Source organism: Chionomys nivalis, chromosome 19, assembly GCF_950005125.1.
Source record: "Chionomys nivalis chromosome 19, mChiNiv1.1, whole genome shotgun sequence".
Taxonomy (NCBI): domain Eukaryota; kingdom Metazoa; phylum Chordata; class Mammalia; order Rodentia; family Cricetidae; genus Chionomys; species Chionomys nivalis.
In genome coordinates, this window is record NC_080104.1 from 50,380,467 (window position 1) to 50,400,028 (window position 19,562).

At 47.0% G+C, this 19,562-nt stretch overlaps 2 protein-coding genes across 3 annotated transcripts in view; one reads left to right on the forward strand and one right to left on the reverse strand.

The window, feature by feature from the left end:
- Nucleotides 1-985: 985 nt before the first annotated feature.
- Cisd1 (CDGSH iron sulfur domain 1) lies at nt 986-15,884 on the reverse strand. The gene is made up of 3 exons (XM_057751985.1): nt 15,725-15,884; nt 7,546-7,751; nt 986-3,631 (listed from the first exon to the last, which is right to left on the reverse strand). Exons 1-3 carry the CDS (start codon nt 15,753-15,755, stop codon nt 3,542-3,544), a joined length of 327 nt encoding a protein of 108 aa, XP_057607968.1. The 5' UTR covers nt 15,756-15,884; the 3' UTR covers nt 986-3,541.
- A 1,386-nt stretch (nt 15,885-17,270) lies between these two features.
- Ipmk (inositol polyphosphate multikinase) overlaps nt 17,271-19,562 on the forward strand; it is a 35,098-nt gene continuing 32,806 nt past the window's right edge. For both annotated transcript variants that reach the window (XM_057751646.1, XM_057751647.1), the window contains exon 1: nt 17,271-17,597. In XM_057751646.1, the coding sequence (XP_057607629.1) occupies nt 17,459-17,597 (139 nt within the window). In that variant the 5' untranslated portion in view covers nt 17,271-17,458. The remainder of the gene's footprint in view (nt 17,598-19,562) is intronic.

The window sequence follows — 19,562 nt, forward strand, 5'->3', positions numbered from 1 at the left end:
CAATACTCACCTGAGGCCTTGGCGGGAATCAACTTCTGGCTCTCCTTAGGAGACACGAGGACTAGTGTCACCAGAGACCTGTACAGGGGCTACCGACAGTGAAGACCATCTCCATGACACGAGGCTGAATGGGCATTCTCCCAGCACCTGTTTGATGTAGAATGGCTTTTTTTTTTTTTTTTTTTTTTGGTTCACGGGTGTAGTGGTTAATTATGATTGTCAACTTGATGGATCAGGAGCTGTCTAAGAGATATACCTGGACCTAGCTGTCAGCAAGTCTCTAGGCCCCGCTAACAGAGATGGGAAGGATCAGCACACTGGGTGGCGCCACTCCACCGCCCGGGGTCCCTGACCAATAAGAAGAATGAGTTCAGCACCAGCATTCATCTGCTTCCTGGCTGTGGATGCTGTGTGACCAGCTGCCACAATGGAATGCACCCCCAACCTGTTGGCTATCTCTGTCACAGGGAGGAGAAAAGTAACTAATTCCAGAAACATCAGAGGTGACAACGGCACTGACCGGTAGTCCTGTTGAGGTGAACCCTGGGCCTTGCAATATGAGGCAAGGACTAATTCGCTGAGCCGACTCCCAGCCCAGACTTAAGCCTGTAACAAACCTGGGCTTTGCTCAGGAAAGGTGGATGCTCAGCAGAAATTCATCCTTTGGGAATCTTCCTTCAAAGATGGTACGGCTTTCACCTAAAGTCATGCAGCACTACCCTGGCTCTGGACCCATGGCAAGTCGAAAGCATTTGAAGCAATTGCTAACTTCCGATGAACCCGCAATGTGCTGAGTTCACTATCAGATTTGAAACTTAAGTCAGGCATCAAATGACACTGACATCAACAAACACATTCTAGAGCTTTAGATAGCATCTTGGCTTGTTGCGGCTCAGGCTTTGAGTTTGCAGAGCAGTTAAAAATGGTAGGGACAGATATATGGATGGGTGCCATCTTCTTTTGTCAAGGAAAGTACTTAGCCAGGTGGTGGTGGTGCATGCCTTTAATCCCAGGACTCGGGAGACAGCGGCAGATGGATCTCTTTGAGTTTGAGGTCAGCCTGGGCTGTTATACACAGAACTCATCTCGAAAAACCAAAAAGGAAAAGAAAGAAAATTACTTAAAGGAAACAATACCACTACCAAGATTTCATTGAAGGATACGTTGATACCGTAAATACTGGAATTGCCTGACAACAAAAAGTAAATGCATGCTGATAACTTTTTATTATTACTTTTCCTTCCTGGAGAGCTAAACATTTAAACTTGGTCAAAATTTGGGGACCAAAGTTTTATGTCATTCAGCACAATCACATCCACTTAAAAGGCTGAGAAGTGGCTCTACCTGTCAGGGACAGGTCTACCGCGGAAGCTTAGGTCTGTGACCCTAGCAGGAGAGAGGCCGAGACAGGCCTGTGTTCAAAGCTAGCCTGCGTCACACAGTAAGACTCTGTCTCTAATAAATACATCTTGGCAACTAGCAGAATACACTCTCAAACAGAGCCTATACCACTTAGGCTACTAATTGGGGACCTCAGGCAAAAGCCAAATGTCACCATGATGGATGCAAAAATAAAGAACCATCTACCTAACTGGGAGCGGCTATCATTTACCAGATAAACCTTACCATATGATGCCATAATCGAACGCTTATCTTTTTGGTTCCATCACAAACTGTGATGTGCAGTTATGGGGTGTACACATCTGACAGACGGATGTCTCTGCATCTCTAACATGGCCCTTCACACTGGAAACCAAGAGAACTCAAGACCTTTCTGCGGAAAGTGAGGCCAGACTTGGAGCAATTTCCCCTTCCTGGGGAGACAGCCACATAGTGTATGCTGGTCTGAAATCTGGAGACAAGCCCTGAAAGGGCCAGTCAGTACAACTTCCTTGACTTAAACGGCCGAGAAACAGGCTGCAGACAGCTTTGTGGGTAAAGCGCCTGCTGTGGTTTGTGTGAAGACTGGAGTCAGGATCCCTAGACCTCCAGAAAAGCGAGGTGCGCCTGGAATTGTGCCAGGGGTTTGGGGAAAACAGAATTATTCCTGGAGCTCCTTGGCCAGCCAATATAGCCAAATCGATGAGATCCAACAGTGACCTCTGGCCTCCACACGGGGCCACAGACCCCGTATGAACACATACAACATGCACACACACAGGCTGAGAAGGTCAATAAATGGCAGAGAAGAAAGCACACTGCTCATGGGGGCTCAGCTCGTCAATGATGAGGACGTGAAGCCTTGGCTGTTCAGGCAGAGCAGCAACTGTGCACATTAACACAGTCTTCGAGCCTTTGTAAGGAAAAGGCTGCTCAGTTGAAAAGATGGGATCCTTTTTATCTTCAAAGCTAGTTTCTCTACTAGTGCAAGCCATGCACTTGATTATCCAGGGTGGGAAATAAGAATTTCCTTTGCTTTTGATTGGAACTTGTTACTCTCTGCAAGGCCATGTGATTTCGGGATCAATATACTTGAACATGGGTATCGAATCCCATAAGGCCTTCAGTCCGATGCCCTTCCGCTATTGGGCGTAAGTCCTATATGACTACATTTTGTTTTGTTTTTGCACATATGGATGTGTGCAATCATATTCACATGTATGTGGTGCATGTGTGTGCAGGGGTGTGTTCAAATGGAGGTCTGAGATTGACACCAGTGTCTTCTTTGATAGTTCTCCACTGACCTGAGGCAGCGCCTCTGATTTTACTCAGACCTCATTGATTCTGGCTAGTCCAGTTGGTCAGCTTGCTCAGCTGATTCTTAACCGCTGCCTCCTAAGGCTGGAATGAGAGGCAAGCTGCCATGCCTGCCTGGCTTTTACACAGGCACTTTATCCACAGAGCCACGGTCCCAACATTCTTTGTGACTACTTAACCAACATCACTGTGGTGGTTTAGATTTCTGCTATTGGTGGATCAATTAAATATCCACAGAAAGGAACACAAGGAAGTTGTTGCCCCTTTATTGTTGACCTGGGCGATTTTAGGGAGAATAACATTCAGTTAATTCTGACTGAAAACATTAAAACACACAAGATGAACCTACGCCATCACCTTGGCCACAAGGACAGACAAGGTCATGGCAGGTTTCCCTTATGCTGTAATAAATCAACGCAACTTGATCACACTCCATCACCTTCCAAGTTAACTAAGTAATCTGAAAAGGTGATTTTTCTTTAAATTTACAAGTACAATGTACATGTACATGAAGTTGAGAATAATTTAATACGTTAACCTCAGATACAACTATATTCTAAGACCATTATTGTAAAGCAACGGATCCTTACAAGACCAAAATAACCCATATACCATGAGGTTGGTTTAGCCTTTCTTTTTTATGCTCTTTCAACAAATGTGCACCACAATGCTCCAACAGCAAGGCTAAAGTCATGAATACGAAAGCTGCAATTTGAGGGGTACCAACCACATCTAGAACCAGGGAGGCCAATCAGACAGAGTGAGTGTCTCATTAATTAATTAATTCTAATTAAACGATCAGGTGACATCACAACACTCTGGGGTGCAGCACTGAAAATGTCCATTAAGTTTCTTTTTTCTTGATGATCAGAGGTCCCACGTTGTCGCCAGTCTCTTCGTTATGTTTTATGTGAGCCCCATCACAGAACGGAAACTAGGAAGAGAGAAAGATTGTAAGATTTCTAATCTCCACATCAGCCTGTGCTCGCAGCAGTGGGATAGGGATGCCTGACTCCCACACATCACAGCTTCTATTTTTCTTGGCTAGCAAATGTACTTCATTGAACAGGAGGAAGAAATGATCAGGGGGATAAAATCCAGATCGCTACTCAAACTTCCCTGATATCTGGTGACGCATGCTAAAGGCTACCTACCACTCTAGGGACCTATGCCTTTTGCCTACTTACAAATAGGCAAAATAATGAAAAACAAAAAACAAACAACAACAACAACAACAACAACAACAAAAAACAATGAGGTATGTGCTGAGGGTTGAATCCTGGGTTTTGTGCACATTCTTACCACAATTATGCCCATGGCTCTACTTGCAAGAGTCCAAGTGTATTCCATTAAAATCAATTTGTACTTGGGGGTAGTAGTACACACCTATAATGTCAACATTTGAGAAGCAGAGGCACAAGAATCAAGATTCAAGGCCACATAAAATCCTGTCTCAAAAAAGAACAAACAAACAAATGAAAAAACCCAGAAGAAAAATCAATTTACTATGACCCCTATGCCAACCATCCTTGCTGCAATCTTTGCTCCAGTTTTTCCATTCTGCTCATCCCTGAGCCCTTAGTGTTTTTCCCTTTAATGTACAATTCATTTTAAACGGGTCATGGAGACATTTTCTTTTGGAAATATGATTATAAATTCCAAATGTTCCTCCATTTTTATTAATCCACATCACAGACCTAATTGACATTATTGCGTCTGCCAGTGTTTTCCAGAGAGGTCCCAAGAGTCAACTTCTGCAGGACACGGACTTCCTTCCGCTGTGCTTACAAAACAGATCAGGGACTGATCTGAGTCACAGCAGACTTTTTATTATTATTATTATTTTATTTTATGTGTATGGCTGTTTACATGTGTGTGCACTGTTTGTGAAGGCCAGAAGAAGGTGTGAGATTTCTGAACTGGAGCTACAGAGCTGCCACACGTGCGCTAAGAACAGGAAATGGCAGCCCTGGGTTTTAACTGTGGGGACAAAGAGTATTCCTGGGGGGATACTCTTGATCTACGCTGCTGATCTACTCACAGTTTAATAGGCATTTAGGGCACCAGCTTGTGCCTATGCTTGATTCTTTCTGAGATCTTAACTCTTAACAAAGTCCTTATCCACTTATGGGAGAAGTCAACGCCAGGAAGTTCCCTCCTGCCTCTGCCAGCCCTCTTTCTCTGTCTACTCTCACCGACAGCAGCTCATACTGGTAGCACTTGTTTTTTGGTAACACAGGCTTTCACCGACTTGGACCCAGAGTTTTAATTATTCTGTTGAAATGGCAGCAAAAGGTCAGCTGCTAATTGCTTAATCCAAGAGTCTCCCCATCATCACCCACTCACCTGGCCATGCTGCTGGGCCAGTTCAGCACCAGAGCCTGGAAAACTCTCCTTCCTACTCTGACGCTCTATCTTAACTTCTCTTTCCAGGCTCTGTCCTATCTCCTGACTCTGTGTCTAAATGCAGAACATTCTTTGAGATTTCATCTCTGATTCTATCGAGTCCGCCGTGACTCACCAGTTCTGCTGGCCTCCGCTGCCACCTTGTCCCTTGGCCACGCCCATTGCTCCTGCACATCAGCACCTCAAACTCACTCTTTGCAACTGAACTGCTCAGCACTGCTGTAGAGACATTAGCTTTTCAACCTGAATTTCGCGTTTCTGGTGAAGATGCCCCCTTTAAACCACACACTAAGACCCTGCAGTTTCCTCGCCAGTGTCCCTGACTAGTCCCTGCCAGGGCTGGAGAGACATCAGCGGGTACATGTGTGCTGCTCTTCCAGAGGATCTGAGTTTGGTTCCCAGTACCCATGTCAGGTGGCTTACAACTACTTATAACTCTAGTTCCGGGGGACCCAACTTTGTGGGCACCTACACTCATTCATGCACATACATAAATAAAATGAATAAAAGCTGGGCAGTGGTGGTGCACGCCTTTAATCCCAGCACTCAGGAGGCAGAGACAGGCGGATCTCTGTGAGTTCAAGACCAGCCTGGTCTACAAGAGCTAGTTCCAGGACAGCTACACAGAAAGACCCTCTCTCGAAAAACCAAATCAAACCAAACCAAAAAAAGAAACAAAGAAAAACAAGTCTTTTTTAAAAAGTCACTCTTTTCCTTGGACCCTGTAGATTTCTCGGCACGTCCGCAGCCAGCATTCTACGGTAAGTCACATCTAAAAGACTCGTGGCCCAAACCATGAAGCAGTTTGCACACTGGGTCTCCTCACGGACTTCACTGGCTCCCTCTCCTTAGGACTACTGCTGTCTGGCACATTTTGAGAAAGCATTCCTAATGTCTGCATATGCTCATGTACGTGTCTCCCATTCTCCCAGGGGCGGTCTAACTCTCAGAAAATTTTAGCCCACAGCACAAGCACTCCCATTCAGTAATGCACCTGAATTACACATACCGGGCTCACCTGGGACACCAGTGTTTGCATGTGAGCAGGTGCACACACTGAGCAGGTTTAGGAATTTACATTTCACATCACTGGCTGAAGAGCTTCTGTGACTGGGGAAAGTCTCCATTTTTCCTTCCTTGTTCAATGAGCAGCAAGAACAGAGCCTATGTAGGCACAGCTCTGAAAACAAGTCTAGTCTACAGAGCACCAGAAGATTATGTCCTAGCAGCTCCGGGAGTACCTACAGTTCACATTCCATATCTATACCAGGCCTTGTGGGACACATGACATCTCTTAAACTGTGTTTTATGAGTACTACTCCTGCACAAGACCTGAGTTTGAACCCCAGCTCTCAGCACTCACATGAAGATACCAACACACGCACGCACACAAACACACAGTATTAAAAACTATAAAGTAATAAATTACTCCCCCAAACACACTTTCTAGTAGGCATTATATAGCCTTTTCTATGTTTATGACACAATTCATGATAGCATTCTCCACTGTGGTAAGCCTCCAATATACCGCTATTTCAGAAAATGGTACTTAAAATTATGTGGGTTCTCCCCCACCCCCTTTTCTAAGATCTATAGGACTAAACTCATGGCTTCTGGAGAAGTTCTCCACCACTGCCTATACTCCCAGCTTGGCATGCCATGGCCTTGGAAATTGAGCTTTGGAAATCAATTTTCCACAAATGTGATCAACAGCCCATTCAGAGACAGCACTAGGTCTCTCGGGACATCTGAAATTCAGAAGTCACCCAGTGTATCACTCTGTCAAGACGTTTAGAGAGAGGATCCCATTGTCCATGCCTAGAGACTGTAGGTGTCACTTCCATCCGACAGAACAGAATTCTTATTACATCAAGTATTTTAATGGATTAAAAATTGCCAGGTATTTAATTATAGGAACTGCAGCTAAAAGAAGGCTTAGGATATTTCCCAGTAAGGAATCTAAGCCAGGTGAGGTGCTGTACACCTATAATCCACACTCGGGAGCCAAGACAGGAAGACTGGCACCAGTGCAAGGCTAGCCTGGCTACAAAGGGAGCCTCTGTAGGTCCACGGGCTACCCAGCAAGATCCTGTCTCTCACACACACTTGCTCGGTCTATTTCTCATTATCTTAGGCTGCAGACATTCCTCCAGAGATCCCCTTGGAGAAGAATTCCCAATGGAAAATCAAAGAGATTTTTCCTTCATCTTTGGGTAAGATGATGGTTAACTCAGTTTAACTCAGTGAGGGTATGATGTAATACAGCTGTGTGGCAGCTGTATATCTGAGAAAATATACTCCACAAGAGTAGGGGAAGCTGCATGCGGTGGGGCAAGGCTGCAACCCCAGCACTGGAGGCAGAGGCAGCAGGGCAGCCTGTCTGAGCTGCCTAGTGAGACCCTGTCTCAGACAAGCCCAGGCTCACACGGGGGCAGCACTCACCTTTTTGGACCTCCAGCAGCGGCAGTACACGGCCTTATCTCCCAGGTCCTCCATGTCGAAGGCATGCACGACCTTGGGGTTGTCTTTCTGGATATGGAGGTTCACCATAGCTTTGGTACGATTATCTTTACCATAGAACTTTTTGTAAGCAAGGTAACCGAGAGCAGCTGTCCCAGCAGCAAATGTCACGGCTGCAATCCACTCAACTGCAACAGACAAGCGAGGCATGGAGTTAGAGACAAGAAAGCCCACGAAACCTGACAGGCATTTTAAAAATCACATCCATTTCTTATTTATGTGTAGATGGCATGTGCTCACAGCATGTGTTGAGGTCAAAGGGCAACTTCTGGGAGTTAGCTCGGAGTCTCCCTCCATCACGTGGGTCCTGGAAATCTAACTCAGGCTGACAGGCTTGGTAGCAAGCACCTTTACCTGCAGATCCATCTTGCCAGTCTGGTAACGATTTCCAGTGTTAATAAATGACCCAAGCCCAGTGGTGCGGCAGTCCTTTTCTCACGGCTTCCTACAGCCCTCACTAATACAGATGTGGTTTTCCTGCTGAGTGGACAGCTAAGCTAATCTAAAAGAGGGAAGAGCAAAGATGACAGAAAAGGGACAGCAAGGCTTGATAACCTTTCAAGCGCCCACTAACATCTTCAGCAGCTCGTGCGCCTGCAAGTGCCTACTGCTTAAAGAAGAAAACTAAGTCGGAGAAATAAGACCCAGGTTATAAACAAAACAGAAAGGTCAGAGGTGACGGCTTGCACTAGCAAATGAGCTCACGTAAAGAGCAAAATCCTGTAGCGGCTTTGAAATGCTTTAATTTACCAAAGCTGCTACAGTAACACAAACAGAACCAGATCGAGACAAGACGAAGAAAGACCTGTAACCCCCGCCTTCCCAGTTGCCAAGCATTCCCAGGATCTGCCTGGCAGGGTTGGGTCTGGGTCAGAAGTTATTCAAAGGCAACCAAAATGTGCAAATTGCTTCCTCATAAAATACAAAGCAGACTGTAATAGTTTCATATGAAACATTCAATAAATTCTTCATTTCTATTTTCTTTCTGAATTTCTAAAACTTCATTTTGAGCAAAATATTATTCTACTTCCTAATAGTAATAAAAATTATTGGACTAACAGGCCATGTATTTATTCCTTCTGCATCCAAGGACTCCTTAGAAACCCAAGTGCTTAGCAGCTACCCCAGCTCCAGGCAGTGAGTGCAGAAGCCAAGTTCAGCATTATCTGGTTGGCCTTAGCCTCAGAGGAGAGTTGTCTAGTCCCAGCATGGAGGGGTTGCAGGAAGAAGTCGAACAGGGTCAGGAGAAACACACTGGGCTGCTTCCTAGCACTTCCTCAGTCAGGTCTTCAGTGTCTGAAATGAGTTCCCAGACTATCAAATAAAGCCCTAGGGAGATAAGTACAAGAACATTTTATTGCCAAACACAATCCCATGGGCACAGTGGACCCCAGGATGTTTCTGCTGTCTCACAAGTGTGACGGATCTGATGGTGCCTACACAAACCACAACTGGAGCTCGAGCCTTTTTTCTTTTCTTTTCTTGAGACATGGGTTCTCTGTGTAGCCCTGGCTGTCCTGGAACTTGCTCTGGAGACCAGGCTGGCCTTCAAGTCAAGAGGTGCACTTGCCTCTGCCTCCTGAGTGCTGGGATTAAAGGTGTACGGGAGCTCAATCTTAACAGCTTCAAGTAGAAGAGCCTTCATACCATGCTAACCCCTTTCATCGTAGTCTTCTCAATTCTTAATAGCTTCCATCCAACGTTTCTAATGGGCACACTCTGTTTTCAACTACATACAGTAACACCTTTCTGTGTAAAAACGAATTTAGATTGGCTTCCATCCCAGGTCATTTCCATTTCTTCTTGCTAGGGCACCTAAAATAAACATTAACTGGTATTTTGTTATTCTCAGGTGCCATGTGACCAGTGGTCACCTGACACCTTCAAACCTTTGACCTCATCGGGAATTTTTCTTTTTACAGCACTGGGAACTGACCCAAGGCTTCTAGGCAAACGTTCTGCCTCTACGCTGCACGCCGGCCCTTCAGCATGTTTTGTAACTATGTATTTTGTGCACATTTCTCTTGAACACTAGCGTTCAAGTGGGGTTGAATTTTAGTTCAGTTTGCCTGACTCCCAGCCTTCCCCTTCCACAAAGAGTTCAAGGAAGAAGCTGCAGGTAGCTACAGTCAATGCGAAGTCACTCACAATTCAGACTGAAGAGTTTGAGGCCAACCTTAGCTAGACATTGGACCCTGTCTCAAAAGATGAAAAACCACAATGTCACAGTGTCTGCCGACATGTAATCGGAATTCAAAAGGCAGCTAGTTATAAGCCCTCGTCTAAATTAAGATAGCACAACTCCTTGAATATTGTGATCTTAGTTCTTTTGTTTCAGGAACTTAATTTTCCAGGTAAATTAACCCACCCCTAATGCCCATGTGCTGTAATGGAGCCCAGGCTCCGCCTCCTGAGAAGCCTTTTACATTTATTTTAATAATCCCCACAAACTTCAAATGTACTGAGGTTTGTAGAACAACTGGCTGGCATTTAGTTCAAGGTAGTAAACATTCTTATATTCTCTCTTCTCAGATTACGGTATTAATATACAGGCTGACATTAAAAAACAAATCCCAAATAAACTTTTACCTTCTCCAGATTTTGACCAGGGGAGAAATGAAAGAGGATTGGACACAGAAAACCAGCCATACCATAGATGTTGCAGCATACAGATACTCAAGGGTGTCTGTCCTGTGGGAATCAATATACAGGATCTGTGACCACCCTGACAACTGTCACAGTACCGTACGCGTGCTGGAGAAACAGCACTGAATTCACTCAAGTGAGTGCTTAGACTCACAGAACTACATAAACCTGGGGGGTGGGGGCGGAGAATTCTATTATTCCTTCTTCCCAATTCTGATTTTCTAATCTCATTTAGGGACAAATTGCTAGTTTCCAGACAGAAGAAAAATGTTGCTTTTTTATCACTCCATTACTGAACCCTTAGTCTTTTTCTGGCAAAAAGTGGCAACACCCCTGGTAACTCCAGGGCAAAGAAGGAAAAGGGAAGTACAGAGATAGATAAAAAACGATTCAAATGCCAACCCCGAGAAGAAAGAATCAGAGAGTAAGCAAATCACAACCCAAGAACACTCAGTGCTCGCCCTGCCTCTTCAGGTGGGGAGCTCTCAGAGCATGGCAGAAGTCTGTCTCTTGGGGATTAGTAAGACACCACACGCCTGTCGGGCTGGAGTTCCACATCCACCACCAGATGCTGAGTGCCGCTGGGGTCCTGCTCTTCACTCAGAGCATGGCGGGGTCAGTCTTATGTTCATTCACAACTTCAGAGACAACGCAGGACTCTTGAGAGGCTGAAATGTTCTCTACTGGCCCTTTCGATCCTGAGCACTCGCCTGCCTCCTCCAGGGGCTAGCCTCTATCCTTTGCTATCTATATACAGTTCTTAAGGGTGGCCTCTTCCTGTAGATCCGTCAAACTTTCTTCTACATAAACACCATTAAAGGAAGATTAGAGCCAGGCAACGGGGTGACAAGCTCTCTGCTTCCTCCTGCTGCTGTGGGCTTGCTTTATAGCCTCTGGTTTTCCTTGGACGTGCTCCTAAACCCACAGTCCTCTTTATGACTGACTGATCCCTCCGATCTGCTTTTCTGGGAGGGTGAATTTGCTTTGCCTTAGAAATCTCACCCTTCTCCTTTAGACTGGTTTCTGCCCAAAGGACCTTCACCTACCCACTACCACCACCAACTGCCACAGAACCGGAATGTTTGTGGGTCAGAAGAGGGGGAGGGGTACCATGCTGAAACCAAGCCTTCCAGGCCTGTGGCTTTTTTCTCTCAAGTTTTGGTACATGCGGATCATGTCAACATCAAGGGAGCAATATATAGTGGTAGATGACCAATTCACCTTGGTTTTCACCCGTCCCTTCCATGACCTCAGTGTTCCTATACCTGAACTTTACTTTCTCAGACTCAGAAAACAAAAAGAATCCATCAGCACAGGGCACTGCAGACACCCACAGGATGCACTGGGTTATTTTTCCTCATTCCAGAAACTTCCACCAAAGACAATAGTTCGTATTTCAGTTCCAGCTCCAAATCCCACTGCTCATTATCCGCTTACTATGTTCTTGGTGTGACCTGTACATTCTTTTGCAGGAAAAAAAATCCATTAAATAACTTTGCAAGACTCAAAAAACTTACTGAATTAATAAATTGTGATAGAATGACCTGGGAAGAGAGAAAGGAGTTTGAAGAAAGCATGGATATAAATAGTGTTTAAACTGATGGGCCAACATTAAGAGCTTGTGATGACCCAGGCTTGGAGTGAACAACAAAGCACACAAAAACACATAAATCCCTCTTTACAACCTGTGGACAGGCCCAAGTAAGAAAGAGATGGCAGGGCAAGGCAGCCACCATTAAAACACAAGGCTTAGGGCTGCCAAGAGGGCTCAGAGGTGTAGGTGCCTGCTGCCAAGTCTGTCTCCCTGAGTTCCATCCCGGACCCACACTGCGGGAGGAGAGAATAATGCCCACAAGTTGTTCTCTGATCTCCGCCCAAGTGCTGTGATCTGTGCGCCCCCCCATCCTTGACTCATACAAAATAAGTAATTTATAAAAAAAATTTTTGATTTGAGAGGCTGGTGGGATAGCTCCATGAGTAAAGGCACTTGCAGGGAAAGCCAGATGACCTCACCTACAGGACGGAAGAACAGACTCTACAAAGCTGTCCTTAGACTGCTACTCTGCTCAGCAGCACACATGCCTCCTTCCACACCAGCAGCACGCATGTCTCCTTCCACACCAGCAGCATGCATGTCTCCTTCCACACCAGCAGCACACGTTTCCCTCCACATCAGCAGCATGCATGCCTCCTTCTTCCACACCAGCAGCATGCATGTCTTCTTCTTCCACACCAGCAGATGCATGCCTCTTTCTTCCACACCAGCAGATGCATGCCTCCTTCTTCCACATCATGTGCATACAAACACAGAGAGGAAATTATTCAGTTGAGCTGGCTTCTTGGTTTTAGAGGTAAAGATAAATTATGGTTGACTTTTGGCTGGATAGAGTAAATCATTTATATCAAGTGTGTTTTAAAACAAGTGGTCAGATGTGGCCGCTTATATCTTTAATCCAGCACTGGGAAGCAGAGTTAGGCAGGTCTTGGTGAGTTTGAGTCCAGCCTATTCTGTGTAGGGAGTTCCAGGCCAGCCAAGGTTATTTAGTGAGACATGGTCACAAATAAATAAACAAACAAAGCAAATGAAAACAAGCATTGGTAAGACAGCACAAGATAAGGCTGTCTAGAGAGCCAGAAGAGAAAGACTTCAGTCTGGTGGAAATGGAAGGATGAAGGATGACAGTTGGCTCTGAGGTGTAGAGAGGCATTTGGATCAAAGTGAGTCCAGAAAGGCCATCTACTGGGCAAGAGGAAGAATCATGAGATTGCATGCATGGGCACTGAAGGCCACTTTCCCAAACTGTCTCATTCTGACTAGGGGAGGGTCTCAAGTTCTAATGCTCTTCTGCATTGCCTCTAAATCTAGTCCTGGTCTGACACCCACTTAGTTTTATTAACCACTTTCCCCATGCACCCAAGGCTTTCCCTCCCCAATATAAAGAATTCTGAGAGAATGGACATTCTCCCTGCCCCCTTTTAATTTTTTTTTTTTGTCTTGAATAATCATGTTACATAGCCCAAGCTGGCCTCCAATTCTTTGATTCTCTAGCCTCAGCCTCCTGGGCTAGCAGGTTATTTGCAGCCACACCTGGCTGTAAATCAATATTTTATTTTTCAACTAAATACCAGTAGGAATGTGACTCTGGGGGTCCAGGATGAGGCTCAATTGGCACATTGCTTGCTTTGTTGGCACGAAGCCCTGAGTGAAATTCCTAGCGCTAAATAAACTGGGTGTGATATTGCACACCTACAATCCCAGCACCCAAGTAGAGGCAGGAGGATCAGGGGTTCAAGTTAGAAGGCAGCCTGGGCTAAACAAGACTCTGTTAAAAAAAAAAAAAAAAAAGCAAGCAAACCACAACAATTTTATGAGGTACAAGAAGTAAACTTTAAAAGGTATACTGCAGGGGCTGGAGAGATGGCTCAACAGTTAAGAGCTATTAAGACGGTTTTTTCAGAGTACCAGGGCTCCATCCATCCACAGTACCCATGTGTCTGGAACACCAGTTCGCGGGTAACTGACACCCTCTTCTGGCTTCCATGGGCACATCATGCACACTGTGTACCAATAACACGCAGTCCAAAACCTCGTACACATTAAATAAATAAATCTTAAAAGGGGGGGATTTATTTCCAAGGCATTCTATAATCCAGCTTTGAGGGGGAAGAAGCTGGAAGAAGAGACTTGTAAAGTCTTTGGGATTCTCCGTATGGTCTTTACAATGATCTCTCTGCTGTTCCTATTTTTAAAAAGTTACCCCATATGACAAAGGTAAGTACTTCACGTTGGAGCTAATTAGGGGTTCCAATAAGAGGTTTTATATACCTTCAAGAACGGTAAACTAACGAAGAGCCACCTTTGAGATTCCTTGTGCCCATTAAGCAAAACCAAAACTTTATCTTCGTTTCAACAGCATACTAAATCAGGGCCTAGCATCTGCTCATACAGCAGGATCCCAGATTTCAAACAAAAACCTATTTTGCAATCTCTTGGCTCAACTCACACATGTGCAACAGTGTTCCTAACCAAGTCAAGACAACTGCACCACAAATCATATGAATGTTTTATTCTATGCAATAGTACTACTGCCAAAACCACTGTTTTTACAGGTGTGGTGGCCCAGGCCTATAGGCACTGAAGAGGTTGCTACAGGAAGATTTTGAGTTCTAGACTGCGCTACAAGGAAAGATTATGTCCCCAAAACAAAACAAACAAAACAAAACACCAGATTTTAAAAGCCATAAAGACAATTTAAACTCACCAAAGTGAATGTATTTAAAGAGTCCCAGATGGCTATCCTTTGGAGTAAATTTTGCAAAATTTAGTAACTTAAAATATGTTTGGGCATTAGCATGATGGCTCAAGGGGGAAATGTGCCTGCTGCTTGATAACCTGAACTTGATCCCCGGGACTCACGTGGTGGGAGAGAATCAACTCCAACAAATTGTCTCCTCACTGCCACATGAGCCACGGCACCAGGGACACTCACACAAATACATGTTAAAAATAAGTAACACAAGCCGGGCGGTGGTGGCGCACGCCTTTAATCCCAGCACTTGGGAGGCAGAGGCAGGCGGATCTCTGTGAGTTCGAGACCAGCCTGGTCTACAAGAGCTAGTTCCAGGACAGGCTCCAAAACCACAGAGAAACCCTGTCTCAAAAAACCAAAAAAAAAAAAAAAAAAAAAAAAAAAAAAAATAAGTAACACAAAAACGTTTTTCTCTCTTTGACATGCCAAGTCAGTTTCATCGACATAGAACCTTCCAGTATACAGAACTCACAAGTTAGAAAAGGCTACAGAATTGAGCACTACAGATAACCAGTATTTGCTGTTTTAATCAATGGGGCTCATCGTAACTTTTACCTTTATTTAACTAAGGTTAGAGGTAACCAAACCTGGGGTGTGGCATTTTATACCTGGGCTGAGTCTATCGCTTATATTGTATAGCCTGTGGTCAACTTTAACACAAAACCTTACACTAGCCAAGTTTCACAGATTCTCTAAATTTCAGTCAGATTTCTTCAAAATACTGTTTTCAAGGCTTAGGGAAGACTATTTTCAGTTGTTTCTTGGACCACTGCCACCAGTGGCCGGATGCAAGATGCGTAAGAAACTGGGAAATTGAAGACCTCGGTCGGATTGGATTTCTTAACCTTAAATTACAAAGCCAGCAAAATATCTACGATATGACGATTCCCGGGCGCCAGGGACGCAGGAAGCTGCCAGTTTCCCCACACTGCCTCTCGGTGCCCTGGGAAGGATTAAGGGGCAGAGGAGTTTTGGGGTGGGCTGTGACCTGCTAGCCTGTGCCTGGCTGGGGAAGCGGTCCACGGTCGGGGATGCCGGCCCACACCAGCATCCCGTGGGCTCCCGGCAGGCCTGAGCCTGTCCTTGTGCAGGTCAAGGTGACGGTCCGGATAAAGGTGGCAGGGACACGTCCGCGGGCAGCTCACCTCGCACTGAGGAGTCGTAGCCGAGGCCCATGGTGCGGGCAGCGGGAAGGCCGCGGCAGGACCGCGCGGGCGAGCGCTGGGGACGAGGGAGACCCGGGCAAGACGCGACCTCCGGGAACACTTCCAGTCACTGCGCAGGCGCCGCGGCAAGCTGAGGGGAGCACGTGTGAGGGCGAGCCGGTAGAGTTGCGCATGCGCACTGACCCCAACCCGGAGGAACGGTGATTTGACAGCCGCGGGACAGCCTTGGATGCTAAGGCGGTGACTGCGTCTGTGCTAACCGGTCGAGACTGTCCAGGCCGGGTTTTACAGGTGTCCAGTTGTGAGCGGTTCAGGTGACTCAGGACTAGTACCTGCAGGACTGTCGCCCTATGGTCTGCCGGTTCTTTATGGCCGGTCATAAGCCCGCTTTGGCTACAGGTAACGCAAGGTGTGGTCAGCTCAATTGTGGGTCCTGCAAATCTGGCCGGCTCAACTGTGGGTCCCGCCAGACCAGACTTTGCTATAGGATATCAGTGCAGACACTGGCATTGATGGAACCTACACTGGGCTTCCATCCCTTGTCTTTGACCTTGCCAGTCAGACCCCCCCCCCAAGAGAGTCTCAAGAACACAAAAACAAAAACAACTTGCTCCGACTGGCAAGGCAGTTTAGCAGTACTGTGCTTGCTCAACGCCATTGTGCTTGCTCAACATGCACAACGCTCTGCCTTCAATTCCCAGCATTGCCTTGAATAAATAAACATAAGTGTCTAGAGTATTCGTCTCTTAAAAAAAAAAAAGTGTTCACTTAGAAAAACGACTTAGAAAGCCGCAGAGTCTTAGAGATTAAGAGCACATATAGCTTTTTGCATAGGACCCAAGTTTGATTCCCAGCACCGACGTAGGTGACCTGCTCTTCCAGCTCCAAGGAACCCTACTCCTCTGGCCTCCTTGAGCACCGACATATACATACTATTAACAATTTCTTTTAAAAAAGTGAATTAGGATGACTGTCAATGTCTAAACCATAAACTTGTCAAGAGGACGTTGAAGCAGCGGTTCGAGGGGGTGCCAACTGGAAGGTGTGAGAAGTAACATCTTCAATCCGGAAGCTCCTGCCTCTTTGATCCGGGAGGGCAGGACGTGGTGGGAGGTCTGCCTAAAACCAGCCACGTCTCTGGGTTGCCCTGCCGCCGCCTCCCAGGCTTGCTGTGCCTCACACTGGGAAGCACCTGGGATGCCTGTTTGCCCCGGGAAGTTCTGGGGTGCTGGAAAAGAAGCAACCAGTCGGCAGGTGGGACAAGAGTCCAATCCTGCGGTCTCTGAGCATGCTCAGTGCTGTCCGGTAGCAGGTTCAGACTCAGTCAGACTCAGAACCTGCTCAGTTCAGTGCTGGTCAACCTGGACGTGCTAGTGGAGGGATGAGCAGGACTCGTCGGTGGCTTCTGCGCATGCTCAGGGAGACGCTGGCTGGGCTCCAGTAGGGTAGCCTCTGGGCATGCTCAACACGGCGAGGCCGGATCCCGGCTAGTAGCTTTTGCGCATGCTCAGAGTGGTGCTGTCCGGGCCGGAGAGAGCAAGGGGCGGGCAGAGGCGGGGCCGAGGCGCCCTTATCCCCGGCGCGGGCGGCCGGGGTTCAGAGTGCGGGCCGCGGAGCGGGCAGCGCGGTCTCGGTATGGGTCCGCGCGCTAGGCCTGCGCGGGCGATGTCGTCCGGTCCTCCCTGACCCCTGACGCCTAGTGCCGCCGCCCCAATGGCCGCCGAGCCCCCTGCGCTGCGCCTGCGGCCGCCGGGGAGCGCCGGGGACAGCCCGCCAGTGCCGCGCCTGCTCGGAGGCTGCGTGCCGCTGTCGCATCAGGTGGCTGGCCACATGTACGGCAAGGACAAAGTGGGTGAGTGCAGCCTCGGGTCCCCTTCCCCGGTCTCTTCTGTGCCCTGTCTGGGCAATCCCCGGCCTCCGCTGTACCCTGCACCGGCAGTCCTTGGCCTCCGCCGTCTCCAGCTTCGGTGGTCCTCAGTACTTGACTGTCGCCACCCCGATGGTCACCGGCCTCAACTGTCCCCACCCTGCAGTCCCAGGCCTCCGGATCGTGGTCTCAGCTGTCCCCACCCTGGTAGTCCCCAACCTCCCATCCCGATCTCAGCTATCCAAGGCTCTTCTATTCCCTACCCGGCAGTCCCCGGCCTCCGCTGTTCCCGATCCCAGCTATCCCTAGCCTCAAGTCCCCAGCTCCCGCCGTCACAAGCTTCCCGTCCCCGGGGCTCGGAAGCCGGGAGCCCCCAGGAGCGGCCACAGGCTCCTGGTGGCGCGGAGAGGCGTGCCCCTTCGTTCCAGGGAAGGCGAGTGTTGATTGGAGAAGGCGTTGTTAGTAAAAATAAGGAACTTGGTTTTCTTGTCTGGACCGGGAAGTAAATTCTCCCTGGAGCTCAAGATCTGTTTATACCCGGGAGTAGTAATTGCAAAAAGGACCCAAATGCATATATACGATGCCAATCCGATGCTTTTCTGCTTAATGCAGCTGCATCGCTGGAGGGGAAGAAAAAAACAAACTGCTGTATGTTTTTAAACTTGCCTTGGCTCATCCGAGATCACTCCCTGTCCCTTGAGGAGGGTTCTCGTGTCTTTGATTGCGCTGGGAGGCGTGGTTCGGCAGTGCAGAACCTTGCCTCCTGGGTAGGCTACCCGTCCCGACTGTTACTTAGATCTGTACACATATAAAATATACATTCTTTCCTTGTTCATTTTTATAGACTGTTCCTTGGCATTTGTCATGTTGTTTGTGAATTCACGATTTATAGAACAGCACAGGGTCTACTCCAGAGCAGAGACCGCTACTTACAGCCGGCCAGTGGTGGACCTATAAAGAATAGGATGGACTTGGGACTCTTGTGGATATCTGACCCGGAACAACCGTTAGAGACGGTTTATGTTTTGCTGATAAAGGGGTTCAGGTTTAGGCTGGTAAGCTAATACGTTTTCTTTTTCTTTCTTCGGCGGTATAGAGGATTGATTTAAAGACCTCAGATAGGCTGGGTAAGAGCATTACCACTGACCTACATCCCCAGCTCTCCTTTTTCCTTTAAGACAGGGTTTTCCTAAGTGCGGCTTGGAACTCTCTGTACCCCAGGCAGGCTTTAAACTTTTGATCTTCCTGAGTGCCTGAACCCACAGGCTTTGCTAAGGTAATACATTTTAAGACAAGCGTGGTTAAGTGACACACCTAAAGTCTCATTGCTAACAGTGTCCTCAAAGCAGAAACCTGCACCCACTATGTGATGTGGCTGTGAGAAGCAGCATACCGACAGACACGAGCTCTGCTACGTGCAGGAAATGTTGAAAGACTACGTCAGAGTTAAGGAACTACGCTCTTGAGGTTCTTGGCTAAGATATTTCCTCCTATGCATCATATCTGGAGTCCACTTGCCCCTGAGGACAGGGTTTCTACAATGTAAAGGCAGAAGAAAGTGATTGTTTCCCTGGCCAGGGTCCTGGAGGTCTGCTTCTGTGCGAAGAACAGACCCAAATAAATATCATCTGTGACTGGCACTTGAGACTAGCTCATGATGCTAGCAGCCTCTTTAGAGTAATTGGTGATTGATTACAAAGTGTCCTGAATGTGTCCGCATTATAGACAATGCTGAAGGAGCTAATTTCTCAGCCGACATGCCTAATTGAAAGAATAATTGAGATTGCAAAGAAATTTGTCCCCAATTTTAGTATTAAGATTTTTTTTTCAATCTCACTAGATTCCTTTGACTAAGAGATATCTCTTGTTTTGGTTTTTCGAGACAGGGTTTCTCTGTAGCTTTGGAGCCTGTCATGGAACTCCCTTTGTAGACCAGGCTGGCCTCGAACT

Coding starts and splice junctions, on each gene's coding strand:
- Cisd1 (XM_057751985.1), bottom strand. CDS start 15,755: ATGGGCCTCGGCTACGACTCCTCAGTGCGAG. Junction 7,752..15,724: donor CTACGACTCCTCAGTGCGAG/GTGAGCTGCCCG, acceptor TGTCTGTTGCAG/TTGAGTGGATTGCAGCCGTG. Junction 3,632..7,545: donor GCTGCTGGAGGTCCAAAAAG/GTGAGTGCTGCC, acceptor CTCTCTTCCTAG/TTTCCGTTCTGTGATGGGGC.